This window comes from Nicotiana tabacum, chromosome 18, assembly GCF_000715075.1.
Source record: "Nicotiana tabacum cultivar K326 chromosome 18, ASM71507v2, whole genome shotgun sequence".
Taxonomy (NCBI): domain Eukaryota; kingdom Viridiplantae; phylum Streptophyta; class Magnoliopsida; order Solanales; family Solanaceae; genus Nicotiana; species Nicotiana tabacum.
This window is the reverse complement of record NC_134097.1, coordinates 53041509-53056666: the sequence shown is the minus strand read 5'-3', so window position 1 is coordinate 53056666 and position 15158 is coordinate 53041509. Positions and strand designations below refer to the sequence as shown.

General features: G+C 38.0%; 1 protein-coding gene across 2 annotated transcripts in view; it reads right to left on the bottom strand.

Moving 5' to 3' along the window:
* The window catches only part of LOC107808483 (protein tesmin/TSO1-like CXC 5), a 44380-nt gene that overhangs the window by 16766 nt on the left and 12456 nt on the right, over window positions 1–15158 (bottom strand). For both annotated transcript variants that reach the window (XM_075236861.1, XM_075236862.1), the window contains exons 3-6: window positions 10147–10324; window positions 8273–8629; window positions 7877–7980; window positions 7708–7802 (exon numbers count right to left, since the gene is read on the bottom strand). In XM_075236861.1, the coding sequence (XP_075092962.1) occupies window positions 7708–7802; window positions 7877–7980; window positions 8273–8629; window positions 10147–10324 (734 nt within the window). The remainder of the gene's footprint in view (window positions 1–7707; window positions 7803–7876; window positions 7981–8272; window positions 8630–10146; window positions 10325–15158) is intronic.

Sequence of the window (15158 nt, the reverse complement as noted above, 5' to 3'; positions counted from 1 at the left end):
TGTGAATATTTCTACATCACAATAGAGTGAGACTAGCCAGTTAGGAGTTAGACTAAGAATGTCATTGGTCATTTATTGATGCAGGGCTTTACCTGCTAGTCTTACCATACCAGTCATCTTTTTCGTATGTCGTATTCTGTATTTCATATTTATTGTATTGCTATTATTGTATTGCTGTTATTTTATTATGCATTTTTATGGTACTAATATATCGGTTTCGGTTGCTTTTTGAGTCGAGGGTCTCCTGGAAACAGCCTCTCTACCCTTCGGGGTAGGGGTAAGGTCTGCGTACAAATTACCCTCCCCAGACCCCACGTGTGGGATTATACTGGGTTGTTGTTGTTGTTGTTGTTGTAGACTTGGGTGTTAAGTCAATAGAAACAGAAGAACGATTGCTAGAATTACTGTTGCGAATTGAAGATGGAAGGCCAAAAAAATCAGTATCTTCCTCTAAACACAGAAATTCTTCTCCTGGTAAAAAGTATGAGAGAGAGAGAGGAAACTGCTCGAGTTTGGGGTCAAGTTCAAAGGAGAATCCAGTTCCAGTGGGTTTGATGGTGGTAGAGGAAAGGGTAGGAGGGCTATGTCTGTTTCTCAATGAAGATGAGAATCATTTGCTAGAATGTTCGAGGTATGAATGATAAACAGAAAAGGAGAATGGTGGATTTGCTTCTTAGAAGATGGAATGCTGACATTGTTTGTCTCTCTGAAACTAAAATGAAGGGCTTAAATCAGAACGATATCGTGCAAGTAGGGGGTTCTAGATGGACTGAATGGATTGAATTGGAAGCTCAGGGTAACAGTGGGGGAATTGTTGTGTATTGGGATAAAAGGAGGTGGAATTGCAAAGAAAATATATGGGACAGCATTCACTTACAACTTTGATGGAAGAGGAGAACACAGGTTCACAAGTCACTTTCACAGGAGTTTATGCACCGTGTGACAGAAAGAGGAGAAAGGAATTGTGGAAAGAGCTGGCTGCAATTTCTAGTTTAATCTCACAACCTTGGGCAATTGGTCGGGATTTTAATGTTATTAGGTATGAAGAGGAGAAGAATGGTAATGCAAGAAATACTAGGGCAATGAGGGATTTTTCCAGAATCATCAATGATCTTTCATTATTGGATCCTCTACTTCATGGAGGTGCCTTCACATGGTTCAGAGGGGAAAATAATCAATGTGCTTCTAGAATTGATAGATTTTTGCTCTCTGAAAGCTGGGATGAACAATTTAAACTCATAAAGCAAAGAGTGTTGCCCAGGGTAACTTCAGACCATTGTCCTATCATGTTAGAGTGTGGTGATTGGAACAAGGGGAAAGGTTATTTTAAATTTGAAGATATGTGGTTTGAACATAAAGATTTCATTGAATTGGTGGAGAAATGGTGAAATTCATATAGGGTTCAAGGCAAAGCTGATGAAGTGCTAGCTAGCTAAGAAACTAAAGTTGCTAAAAGAAGATCTGAAGAAATGGAACAAAGAAGTATTTGGAAACTTGGAAGATAGAAAAACTAGAGCATTATCAAAGATGGAGGCTTTGGACCAGGAGGGCTATTGAGTCAGAATTCTGGACAAATGGAAGCTGAGAGATGTGCTATCATAAGTGAACTTGAAGCAATTGCAAAAGCAGAAGAAATCTCCTGGAGACAGAAGTCTAGATGTTTATGGATTGAACATGGAGATAGGAATACCAAATTTTTTCATAAGCAAGCAAATGCACACAAGAGGTACAATAGCATCGATAAGATTGTTATTGAAGGAGAACTATCTGAGGATGATGAGTTGATAAAGAAGCATATTGTGGGATTTTATAATAGCTTGTTTAGAGAATCTCAACCTTGGAGACCAGAGTGGAGTGGAGATGACTTAAAAAAAATTACAGAGGAGGAAAAAGAATGGATGCAGAGACCTGTCACAATAGAAGTGGTGGAAGGGGTTATAAAACTATTTAAGGGAGATAAAGCACCCGGTCCAGATGGTTTTAACCTACATTATTTTCAGAAATGTTGGAATATAGTCAGAGAAGATGTGTGGAATACTGTGAAGTTATTCTTTCAGGAAGCAAATTTTACTAAAAGCTTCAATGCTACTTTTATTGCTTTGATACCAAAGAAGAGGGAGGCAGAGGAAATAAAAGATTTTAGACCAATCAGCTTGTTGGGCTCTATGTATAAAATTATTTCTAAATTGCTAGCAGAAAGACTCAAGATGGTTATAGGGAACTTGATTTCCGATAATCAGAATGCTTTTATAAGGGGAAGACAGATTGTTGATGCATCAATGGTTGCAAATGAATGTGTGGAATATATGTTCAAGAATAAAAGGCAAGGGGTGCTATGCAAATTAGATCTTGAGAAAGCATATGACCATGTTAACTGGGCATGCTTAACAGGCGTCATGAGACAAATGAATTTTGGGGGAAAATGGATAAGATGGATTGATTATTGCATCTCCACAGTGAGATTTTCAGTTCTTATCAACGGCAGTCCTCAAGGTTTCTTCAAGTCTACTAGGGGAATAAGGCAGGGGGACCCTTTATCCCCGTATCTGTTTGTGCTGGTCAGGGAAATTTTTAGCAATATGCTGAAGAAAGCAGAGTCAATGGGCTGGATTAGAGGCTTGAATATTAGCAGAAGGGGTGGTCTTAGCTATGATATTTCCCACATTTTGTATGCAGATGATACCTTACTGATTTGTGAAGCACAGAAAGAACAATTTTTGTATCTAAGGGGAATCCTTTTAGCTATTGAAGCTGTGTCAGGTTTAAGAGTGAATCTGACAAAGAGCAGTTTGTTTAGCATAAGTGCGGACCATTGTATAGAGGAATTATCAGAGGTAATGGGGTGTAAGGTGGAAAAATTACCTACAATCTAGGTGCCATGAAAAATGAACAGAGGATCTGGCAGGGAGTTTTGGATAGATGTTCCAGCAGACTGACTACCTGGAGAAAGCAATATTTGTCCTTTGGAGGCAGACTTACTTTGATTAGCAGTGTGTTGGATGGTACTCCAGCTTATTTGATGTCCTTGTTCCAGTTACCTGTTAGTGTGGAGAAAAGATTGAATACTATGAGAAGTAATTTCTTATGGGAAGGAAATGTAGAAAAAAGGAAGATACATTTGGTTAAATGGCAAAAGGTAATGACTGTGAAGAAGGGAGGCGGCATGGGGGTTAGAAATTTGAGAATGCATAATAAAAGCTTATTATATAAATGGCTATGGAGATATAATGATGGAAAGGAAAACACTTGGAAGAAACTCATAGATGTCAAGTATGTGAAGAAAGATACATGGAGGCCTGCAATTGTTCATAACTCTACAAAAGGTAGTATTTGGAGCAATATCAGTAAGTTGTGGAATGAATTTCATCAATTTACATAGCTGAAGTTGGGAAATTGAAAAAAAATCAAATTTTGGACTGAAGTATGGTTAGGGGGTGTGAGCTTAAGTAACAGATTTCCAAACCTGTACAATTGCTCTGTGAATAAAGATGGTTCTGTTGCTGAATTCTATTCTACTAATGAGTGGCAACTAAATCCTAGAAGAGGCTTTAATGACTGGGAGTTGGAAGAAGTGGGACAATTACTCCAATTACTAGGCACAACAGTGGTGGAGGAAGACAAGGAGGATCTTATGGTTTGGACAGCAAGCAATGATCTGCGATATTCTGTCAAAAGTTGTTATAATCTTCTCCAGGAACAAAATGATCAATATGAATCTAATTGGCCATGGAAAATGTTATGGAGAACCAAAGCACCTATTAAAGTGGCTTGTTTTGGGTGGGTTGCTATCAGAGAAGCCAATTTAACTCGAGATAATTTACAAAAAAAGGGGATTCTGCCTAAGTAACAGATGCTACTTATGTGAAGAAGGGTTGGAAACTGTTAATCATCTATTTATCCATTGTAAAATTGCTAAACAGTGCTGGGAGCTTTTTTTGAATCAGTGTGGTGTTTCGTGAACTATGCCTCCAGACATAAAATCTCTACTGGTCAGCTGGCAAGAGCAGAAGGTATCAAGGAATCAGAAGCAACTATGGTGGACCATCCCTCTATGCATTTTCTGGACCATCTGGGAAGAAAGGAACAATGTTTGCTTTGAGGACAAGAGGAATCACATTGCTAGAATAAAAAATACTTCGCTTCAAAATGTATTTTTTTGGTGTAAGAAATGTTTAGTTGAAAGTCTAGATCAATATATGGAGTTTTTGGATGTGCTAAGCAACTTGTAACTGAAAGTATGCTATTATAGGTGTTGGTCTGATCCTGGTGTAATCTTATGTACCATCTTGGTACTTTTATCAATAAAACCTTTACCTTATCAAAAAAAAATGAATGCCGCATGAGTTAAGAATTAATGTACTTACTTGAAAGCCTTAAAATGTTTTCATGCCCATTATAGTTCATTTGATTTAAAATTATAACTCGTTAGAACATAGTATTCAATAATAAGACTCTTACATTAGTTCTGTTTGACAGACTTAAATAATATCAATGAATTTGATATATTTGGCAGACTTGAACAATATCGACGAATTTGTTTCTTTTTTCTAGTTTCACACCTTACAGATTTTTAATAGTATTGATGGATTGATTGGTATTAAACTCTTGGCAGAATACATCAACAGCCCCACAAACTTACCAAAAATTTTCATTTAGATACCTTGTCCAAGGGCTTGACCCATTGAAAACCTAATCTAACTAGGGAGGAATTAGATAAAGGACTCATCTGTATGCCATTTATATCTAAAAAAGATCAGTTGGCCGATGTTTTAACAAAAGGACAGCCAAATAATATGTTCAAGACCTGATAAGCAAGCTAGAATGGAAGATATTCATGCACCAGCTTGAGCGGGAGTGTCGAATGATAGAGGATTTCCAGAAGATATTCTCCATATCAAGATCTGATCCTCTAAGATTTTAGGGATAATTGTTGTAATCTAGAATATCAAATTTCTGATTATTTTTGTGTATTTTACATGATTCTATATAATCCCAGATTTTATCGGATTTAGGTAATTCTGCTTCTCAACCTTTTTGTATATAAAGCCATGTATATGACATTGAAAGATATGAATGAGATTATTCAAGTATCTTACTCTTTCCACAATTAATACTAGTAGTGACTGGCATCAACTTCTCAAATTCCTCCATGATTGCCTGTACATGTTCCAAATAAGTAGACATATTTAATGCATTCTTATTTAAGTTAGTCAAAAGAGAAATCACATCACAAAAATGAAATGTCATTAGTTATAATGAAAAAAATGGATATTGGACCTAACTCAACCTGAAAAGCTAGCTCATGAAATGAGGAAGACCGTATAAGAAGCCTAATACTTAATCCCACAACCGATGTGGGAAACTCACCCCCCCTCCCCCTCCCCTCACCTAGGACTAGACATCTGGAGTGTGGGCAATATAACATGGGGACCTAATATCAAGTAAACTAAGAATTGGGATGGATCCGGCTCTGATACTATGATAAAAAATGAATTTTCGGCTAACTCAACCCCAAAAGTTAGCTCATGTGGTGAGGATTGCCCAAAACCTAGTCTAATATTTAATCCTACAACCAATGTGGGAAACTCAACATATAAAAGTGAGCTTTTCTATATCTGGAATGGAGAAAACAAAGCCTTCAACTTTGAATCAATAGATCACCACAAGTGACTATATAATTGAGCATCAACATTCTCTCATACTGCTCAAGTCTTCTCATCAATCTCGGTGACCCTTTTAGTGAAGTGATCTTAGACACCACAGACTCTTGCACCGTAACTCAATAAAGGAAGCCCAAGTTAAATAGTTTAAAGTCCCAATTAACGGTTCCGAAGTAATCATAAGACTTGAATTTCTGAATCCTATGTTGTTGGAACCAAAGAATCCAAACACATCAAACTTGAAAGACATGGTTGAATTGAGAGTTCTAATCAAACAAATTAGTAACTAGGAGGAAATCGATAACAATTCTTCCAGAGAAGTCATTGGGAAGTGGCTGGCTACAGTAGGTAGCCTGAAGATTGTAAAAAAATCACTAGAAAATTCTGAAGGTCAAGAAGAGGCCTCTAGTAGCAGAAAGTGTTGCTAGAAATAGAGAGTCATCAAAAAGTTGGCTGGCAAAGATGGATCTCAAAAACCAGTGGTCGGAATTGGCTGTAAACTAGATGGGTCAGGTCGGGATGGAATCTCAACAACCAGTGGTCGATATTGGCTAGAAACTAGATGGGTCAGGTCGGGATGGAATCTCAACAACCAGTGATCAGAATTGCATAGAAACTAGATGGGTCAGGTCGGGATGACCAAGTGACCCCAAGGAACAATGACTACTATGGAGATGGCTGGAAAGTGCTTTACGTGCTTGGCGCATGGTCTTAACATGGCACCAGAGATCTTACTCTTGCTAGTGTGTGGCAACATATGAGCAGTCAGCTAGTTTATTGGCTTTGGCCGCCAAAAGGTCCCGAACCCCGTGACAGTGTTGGTTTTCGCACAACACTCACGAAACAGATAGTTGACGCAAACAACCCTGAAAGTCACCGGAAAAAATGTGCATTGACTAGCTTTTCCTTTTCCAGACACGTCGCTGGTGAGTCCATAGCGAGAAATTTCTCACCAGGCTATCATACCACGTGAGAAATAAAGACACAGGAGAAAAGATTATGGAGATGTATGAAAACAATTGTCTTATGTTGAGCCCTTTATCCAAACTTTACGTAATAGATAATCATGTTTTCCCAATGTTGTGACACTAACATTAAGCATAACTATACACATTTTAACTATGTACATTAACTATCTAACAAGTATATAAGGTAGATCTCGCTAATCTCTAGATCACTTTCACAACATGTCTACACTACCCCCAGTACTTAAGTCTCCCTCCTTTAGTCTGCTCTTGTGCCCGTTCTTCCTGTCTTTTCCATTCTTTTTTTTCTAAAATTTTTGTCCTTCCATTCATTTTTTTTTTAATATTTGTCCTCTTCCTACTTGGTTCTGTTCAGAAGAAAATAGATGGGAAAGAAAATGAACCAGGACAGAGAAAAAATAGAGAGAAGAAGTCTTTGACATGATGGAAACTACTCTAGTACTCTGTCCGAAGGCCATATTAAGGTGATCCCTACGCATCCTAAATCCCCACACAAGAAAAGAAGAAAAGTAGCCCAAAAAAAACAGAAACAAAACCAGCAGCTTCTTTTAATCCTCGGTAATGGATAAAAAGCATTAAACACATAAATGAATCTCAAATAGCTGTCCATGCTACACATATGACACATTTAGCTAAGGTTTCCATAGTTCTAAAGTTTGATATTTTCAGTTTGGGTGAATGTTTTTACTTGATCTCAATTTAGTTCAGAGGCAGAAAAGTATTATCTAAGCTAAACATTATCACCCCATTTAAGCTATTACCTAGTATTAGATTCAGAGAAAAATTAAAGGTACTGTTTCTGCTACTTAGGTCATAGATCCCAAATATTAAGAAGGAAAAAAGCATAATTAAAGTAATAAATAAATATAGACAGGAGAAATTCCAGTGATGATTCAAGAAAGACTTAAAAACCATTGTAAGTACACCCCATGGAAAAATCATCAAAACGACCTTAAACTAAACAAGCTGGAAAGTCAATACAATGAAAGATATACTTTTAAGTATTGGTGATACAAGTAGATGTGAATGAAGCCATGTTCTTAATAAACATCAAAGTATACCTGCAAGCATCTTGCCCGCTTCCCATGCATAGTCAACTAAAACAGAGCAAAGCTCCTTGATATCATGTGGGTGGATTAGGTCTGCTAACAGGGACCTACAACAATGAGGCAACAATTAATCTGCTGAAGGAGCAGTGGGTGTTAATTTCTCAAGGGTAGTTAGCAGTACCGGTAGGTAAACTTTGAAGGACCTAATGCTGCAGCATTACCAAAGCGAGGACCAGGAATAGAAGACAGCGAAGATGGTGAAACTGAAGCTTTGATTTGGCTTTCCTGTATGGTATGATTTGAGTTCACTAATCAACTATTATCACAAAATATTAAGCCAGAGCTACAGCAAGTTGTTTCGCCTGCTTAATAGATAGCATAGAAACACTGATAAATGATCACAAAATCAAGTAAAACAATTTCTTGTTGTTCATTACAAATTCCATGTCTTATAATGAAACCTATAACCTTTAATCCTACTCTATTATTATCAGAACAGACCCCATGCCAGAATATGCAGATGAGATGCACAATTGAGAAACACGTCAAGTTGAATTGGATAACAGTTATTGTTTACCTGTTGAAGTTGACCGAGCCTATAAACAGGGTCTTTAATCATTGACCCAAAGAACAGCTCGTGAGCCTTTCTTTTCTTGTTCACTGGAGGCGATCCATAACCAGAGGATCCAATGGCACCAGTTATAGCAGCATTTGCTGCTTGCTGGAGATATGCCATGTTGTTGGCATGATCTCCATGGAAAAGAGCCTGCCTTTCTTGGCTTCCTTCAAAATTTTTGCAGTCCATGCATTTACAATTTTCAGAACAAAGAATGTTGGCTTGGAAGCACTCACAGTACTTCTTAAGGCAACCTGATTTCTTGCAGTGGCAGCCTTTATTATGCTTTGGCAGTACTAAGCCATCCCCAGCTTCCTCCTGCATAGATTGAAGATCAGTTCTAAACTGTCATAGAGGACAGAGACATGCAAGTTTTTTCAGTACAGCAACAAATTACAGTTGCTGTTTGTAATCCATTACAAGCAAACACATCAAGATCCGTCTCTTCAGAAACTTCTTGCATGCAACAGTTCTAGATAATCCACAAAATTATAGAAAAGAAAAGAAAAATCACTTGGGTCATCTTGGAAATCAACACTATCACAAAAAGGAAAAGCTAAAAAATTAGGAGTAATAACACAAAGCAAGAAGCATAAAGTGAAACGAGAAGAACAATACTGCCATAATGCCTGAAACTAGGAGAAAACTCTAGTCATCAAAAATAAATATTAGTATTTTGATGACTCAAATTCGTTTGCTTCTGTTAGACAAATACTGCATTTCACGTGCAGTTAACCAAGTTCACTTTGATTCTTAGATTGACCAGTTTGGAGACTGATATTTGACTTAATTTCTCAAAGTTCAGAGAATAACAGGAGGCCTATCTAACTACGATTGAAATACAAGGATAAACAGTTTTTCTTTGTTCATTCCGCTTTTTATGCTTGACCAAGGTGCCAACAAAAAAGTACTCCCTCCGTTTCAATTTAGATGATGTAGTTTGACTTGGCAAAAAGTTTAAGAAAGAAGAAGAAGACTTTTGAAATATGTGGTCCTAAAAGCTTAAGGGGCAAAAGTTTTGTGGGGCTATGATATTTGTGTGACTATAAAAGCTTCTCATTAACAGTAAAGTGTTTAAAATGAAAAGTTTAAAATTAAATTGTTTCTAAATAAAAAAATGTGTCATTCTTTTTTAACGGACTAATAAGGAAAGTGTGTCGTTTAAATTGAAACAGAGGGAGTAACATTTTTCCCATGGTGGGCATTGAGGGATACAATACTGAAAGGATAATGGAGATGAAATGGATCTTTGGGTACATTGCAAGATCACTAATCAGCTTCAAATTCTTGCATTATCGTTATTTAATATTTCTTGGGTCCTACTAAAGTCTGTGGGAAAAGCAGTTACGAGCTCGAATGTTAAGAAGATTAGCAAAGAGAGAAGGTGATTTGGAAAACCACACCATCATGTACTTTTTGGATTATCTGGAACAAAAGAAACAGGATAATTTTCCAAATCATATAAAGGATGTAAAGAGTTTAAGAAAATAGTTTTATTTCATTTACTCTTTTGGTGTAAAAAGAACATTTCCGCATGTACAGATGACCAGGATAGCTTGATAGATATTTCTGGTTAAACCAGTTACATAACTTTCATATAGTATTGCACCATTTCAGTTTGTTACTAAGACCAGAACTTTATTTACCCACCCCACCTCACGCACCCAAAAATAAAAAATTGAAACAGTTCCACAGACAAGAAACTATACATCAACCAGAACCATATACCAAAGATACTTTCAGACCTCATACAGAATTAAATAAGGATAATTTCATCAATGCTTCAGATTTTAATGATGCATCATCCATGAATTTGCTTAAATTTAAAAGAATACCCTATTTTCTCGAACTCCATGTGGACTGCTGGCAATTTTAGGCCTGAATGCATGCGGATTACGCTCTAAAGTAGCTTCAACTGCCTCTCGCCTAGCAGGCTCATTTTCGACATTATTATGACAATTGGCACAGTTGCATCCATCACAGTATATGCCAGAAGCAAAGCATTCACAATACCTGATCCAAAATTTAACAAAAAATGTATAGAAGCAATCAAAGATAATCACAATGCAAATGTAATGCTACGCAGGACTTCAAGTCATGCAAACTTTTTCAGCAAAAGATCTTGACAACGGTTGAGCAACTGAAGGGAAAAATAAAAGGAAAAACTGTGCTGCCAAAAGCAAAGAACGAAAACAGATAGTTACCTAACAAAAGAAGTAGTTGTCTAGAAGACACTTAACCATCCCTAAAGAAGAAAAAACCTGCATATCCCCTAATATCATCATCTAAAACTGGGATCTCAAAAAGGAAAAGGCTAAGAAGCAATGGCAAACAGGAATATATTGAGAGCACCGTGAAAAAATACGGGAGAAAAATATATTTTATTAATGTACTCTATTAAGTGTTTACAATAGTCCTATTTATAACTATATACAATACATATTTTGCTCTTATTCTATGTGGCACTAGGGTTATTTACATAACTATCTAACAATCCCCCTCAAGCCGGTGCATACAAATCATATGTACCGAGCTTGTTACATATGTAACTAATACGAGGACCAGTGAGGGACTTGGTGAATATATCTGCAAGCACATCATTCGACTTCACAAACTTTGTAGTAATATCAACTGAAAGTATCTTTTCTCTGATGAAGTGACAGTCAATCTTAATGTGTTTAGTTCTGTCATGGAACACCGGATTTGATGCAATATGAAGGGCAACTTGATTATCACACACAAGTTCCATTTTGCTGATATCACCAAATTTCAGCTCCTTGAGCAAATGTTTGATCCAAACTAGCTCACATGTTGCCACAATCATTGCTCGATATTCTGTTTCTGCACTAGACCGAGCAACCACATTCTGGTTCTTGCTCTTCCAAGACACTAAATTACCTCCTACTAAAACACAATATCCAGACGTAGAACGTTTATCAGAAGGTGATGCTGTCTAGTCAGCATCTAAGTATCCAACAATTTTCTCTTGGCCTCGATCTTCAAACAATAACCCTTTACCTGGAGCTGATTTTATATATCGAAGAATGCTGACAACTGCATCTCAATGACTATCACAGGGAGAATCGATAAACTGACTCACCACTCTCACAGGAAAGGAAATGTCAAGTCTAGTCACTGTGAGGTAATTTAATTTACCAACCAGACGCCTATATCTTGTAGGATCGCCAAGCGGCTCCCTCTGTTCTGGCAGAAGTTTAGAATTCAGATCCATAGGAGTGTCGACAGGTCTACAGCTTGTCATTCATGTCTTCTCAAGAATGTTTAAGGCCTACTTCCGTTGTGAGATCACAATACCTAAGCTAGACTGAGCGACCTTAATACCCAGCTAATACTTTAATCTGCCCAGATCCTTAGTCTGTAAGTGCTGAAAGAGATGTTGCTTCAACTTAGTAATACCATCCTGATCATTGCCGGTAATAACAATATCGTCAACATAAACCACCAGATAAATACTTAGATTTGAAGCAGAATGTCGATAAAGCACAGAGTGATCACCTTCACTATGAGTCATGCCAAACTGCTGAATAACCGGCTGAACTTACCAAATCAGGCTCGAGGAGACTGCTTTAGACCATAGAGGGACTGGCGCAACCGACATACAAGGCCACTAGACTCCCCCTGAGTAACAAAACCAGGTGGTTGCTCCATATAAACTTCATCCTCAAGGTCACCGTGAAGAAAAGCACTCTTAATGTCCAACTGATAGAGAGGCCAATGGCGAACAACAGCCATGGATAGAAATAGGCGGACTGATGCTATTTTAGCCACGAAAGAGAAAGTATCAATGTAATCGAGCCCAAATATCTGAGTATACCGTTTGGCAACAAGACAAGCCTTAAATCGATCAACCTGGCCATCTGGACCAACTTTGACTGCATACACCCGACGACAACCAATAGAGGAACAAGCTCCAAAGTATCACTCGTATGTAAAGCAGACATCTCGTCAATTATAGCTTGTCGCTATCCTGGATGAGACAATGTTTCACCTGTAGACTTAGGGATGGAAACAGAGGACAAAGATGATACAAATGCAAAACGGGGTGATGACAGACGATGGTAACTTAAACCGACATAATGAGGATTAGGATTAAGTGTGGACCATATACCTTTCTATAGTGCAATCGGTTGACTAAAAGGAGACAAGTCTGTAGTATTAGCAGGGTTAGTATAGGTGCAGGACGTGAATTAGCTGGGCTTGATTCTAGCCGCGGACGACGATGATAAGTCAAGGGTGGTGGAGCTGTAGAAGGTTGAACTGACTAGGTGGTGGAACTGGAGCTATAGGTGGTGGAGCTGGAACTAGAACTGTAGGTGGTGGAGCTGGAATTGTAGAGGAAGATGAATGGGAGATAGTGGCTGAATCTCCAAAAGATGGAACTGGTAGCACTTCAAAAATATCTAAGTGATTAACTAGACCTGTGAAGTATGATTGGGTTTCAAAGAAGGTAACATTAATAGACATGAGGTACCGTTGGAGGTCAGGTGAATAGCATTGATATCCCTTTTGCGTTCTCGGGTAACCTAGACATACGCACTTAAGAGCATGAAGAGCTAACTTATCTTTTCATGGAATAAGGTTATGAACAAAACACGTGCTCCCAAAGACACGAGGTGGAAGAGAGAACAAAGATGAGTGAGGAAACAAGACAGAGAATGGAACCTGAATAACTGAGGATGGCATACTATTAATAAGATAGCAAGATCTAAGAATTGCATACCCCCAAAAACACAACGGATCACGAGATTGTATGAGTAGGGTACGAGCAGTTTCAATAAGATGTCTATTCTTTCTTTCAGTACCCATTTTGTTGGGATGTGTACGGACAAGATGTTTGATGAATAATCCCATGAGAGTTCATAAACTGCTGAAATGAATAATCCTAGATACTCTAAGGCATTATCACTACGAAATGTGCGGATAGAAACACTAAATTAATTTTGAATTTCACGTGAAAGGTCTGGAAAATAGAAAACAACTCAGATCGATTTTTCATCAAAAATATCCACGTGCACTTGGAATAATCATCAATGAAAATGACAAAGTAGCGAAATCACAAGGTAAAACTGACCCGGCTAGGACCTCAAACATCTAAATGGACTAAAGTGAAAGGTGACTCTGCTCGATTATCATAACACCGAGGGAAATGAGAGCGAGTATGCTTACTGAGCTAACATGACTCACACTCTAGAGGGGACAAGTGAGATAAACCAGGTACCATTTTCTGAAGTTTTGACAAACTGGGACATCCTAACCGTTTATGTAATAAATTTGGTGAATCAGACAATTTGTTGAAGGAAGACAAAATGTGAGTTCATGTGATTTAGTAAGGATAAGGTAATAAAGTCCATTTGATTCACGCATGGTACCAATAATCCGCTCCGTACTGCATTCTTGTATAAAAACAAGGTCATCAAAAAATAAAACAGAGCATTTAAGTGATTTGGCTAAGCGACTAACGGCTATGAGATTAAAAGAACTATCGGGGACATAAAGAACTGAATCTAAAGGTAAGGAAGGAAGTGGACTTGCTTGGCCGATTCCAGTTGCCACGGTTTGAGACCCGTTGGCCATTGTGATATTTGGAAGAGATTGAGAACATGAAACGGAAGTGAAAAGAGATTTGTTACTAGAAATATGATCAGATGCACCTGAATCAATGACCCAAGACTTGGAGGTTGAAGATTGAGAGACACAAGTCAAGCTACTATCTGTTTGAACAACGGAAGCAATCTCTGAAGATGTCTGTTTACATGCTTTGTAGTGAAGGAACTCAATATAATCTAGTAGAGAAACCATCCAACTATTCATAGCATTAGTCCCATTTTGCTACAACCAATTTCTCAAATTCTTGACTAAAAGTTGTATGAGTTGAAGAGAGGTCTAGCACCACTGTAGCTCCCAGAAATTGTGGCTTGCAAGAAAAAGGAACCAGCCGCTGGAACAGTCACCGAAAACTTCAAATAGATTGTCGGGAAAAAAAAGTCGTCAAAATTAGGTGTAAATTGGCTGGGTAGGGTCGGATTGCCTTGGGAACAAGCTATCCTGAAGAAGCTAGCCAAAAAATAGCCGGAGAAGCACGCACGCACTGGCGCGTGGGAAAGACAGCGGAGTCACATATTGGACCGGTGTAGAGGTGCGTGAGCTGTCAGTTGCCGGAGAATCTGAGTGGGATTTGGTCGCCGGAATTTTCTGAGTCTAATGGTGGTGTTGGTTTGTGCAAAACACTCACCAAACGTGAGATGACGCCATTCAGTCTCTTAGGTCACCGAAAAATTGCACGGTGACTGAGTTCTTTTTTCCCGGATGTCGCTGGAATGACGCACAACGATCTTTCCTCATTGATGCTCTGATACCATGTGAGAAAAATATATTTTATTGATGTACTCTATAAGTATTTACAATAGCCCTATTTATAACTATACAAAACACATATTCTTCTCCTTTTCTATACGGGACTAGGGTTATTTACATAACTATTTAACAACCTCTATTTATCATAATTAGCAACAGGTAGCTTCTGTTTTATGTCTGCTGAATGATTTGATTGCGACAACGGACAGGTGGAGAAGAATTATTCAAAACCACCATTTGTTGAAAAAATACAACTTAGTGATGTTTATGTCCTTCAGTGGTGAAAGAAAATAATGTGTGTATATCATTAATGTAGTCATAGGAGCTCATTTCGCTAATCCAAGGATAGGCTTGTAAGAATTAAAACACAGCAGAACTCCTCATGAGACTTCATATTAGATGAACTAGATCAATTTTCAATCCAAGGCCTTCCAACCTGGAGGACCAGAATAAGTGAACATGAATAATCCAT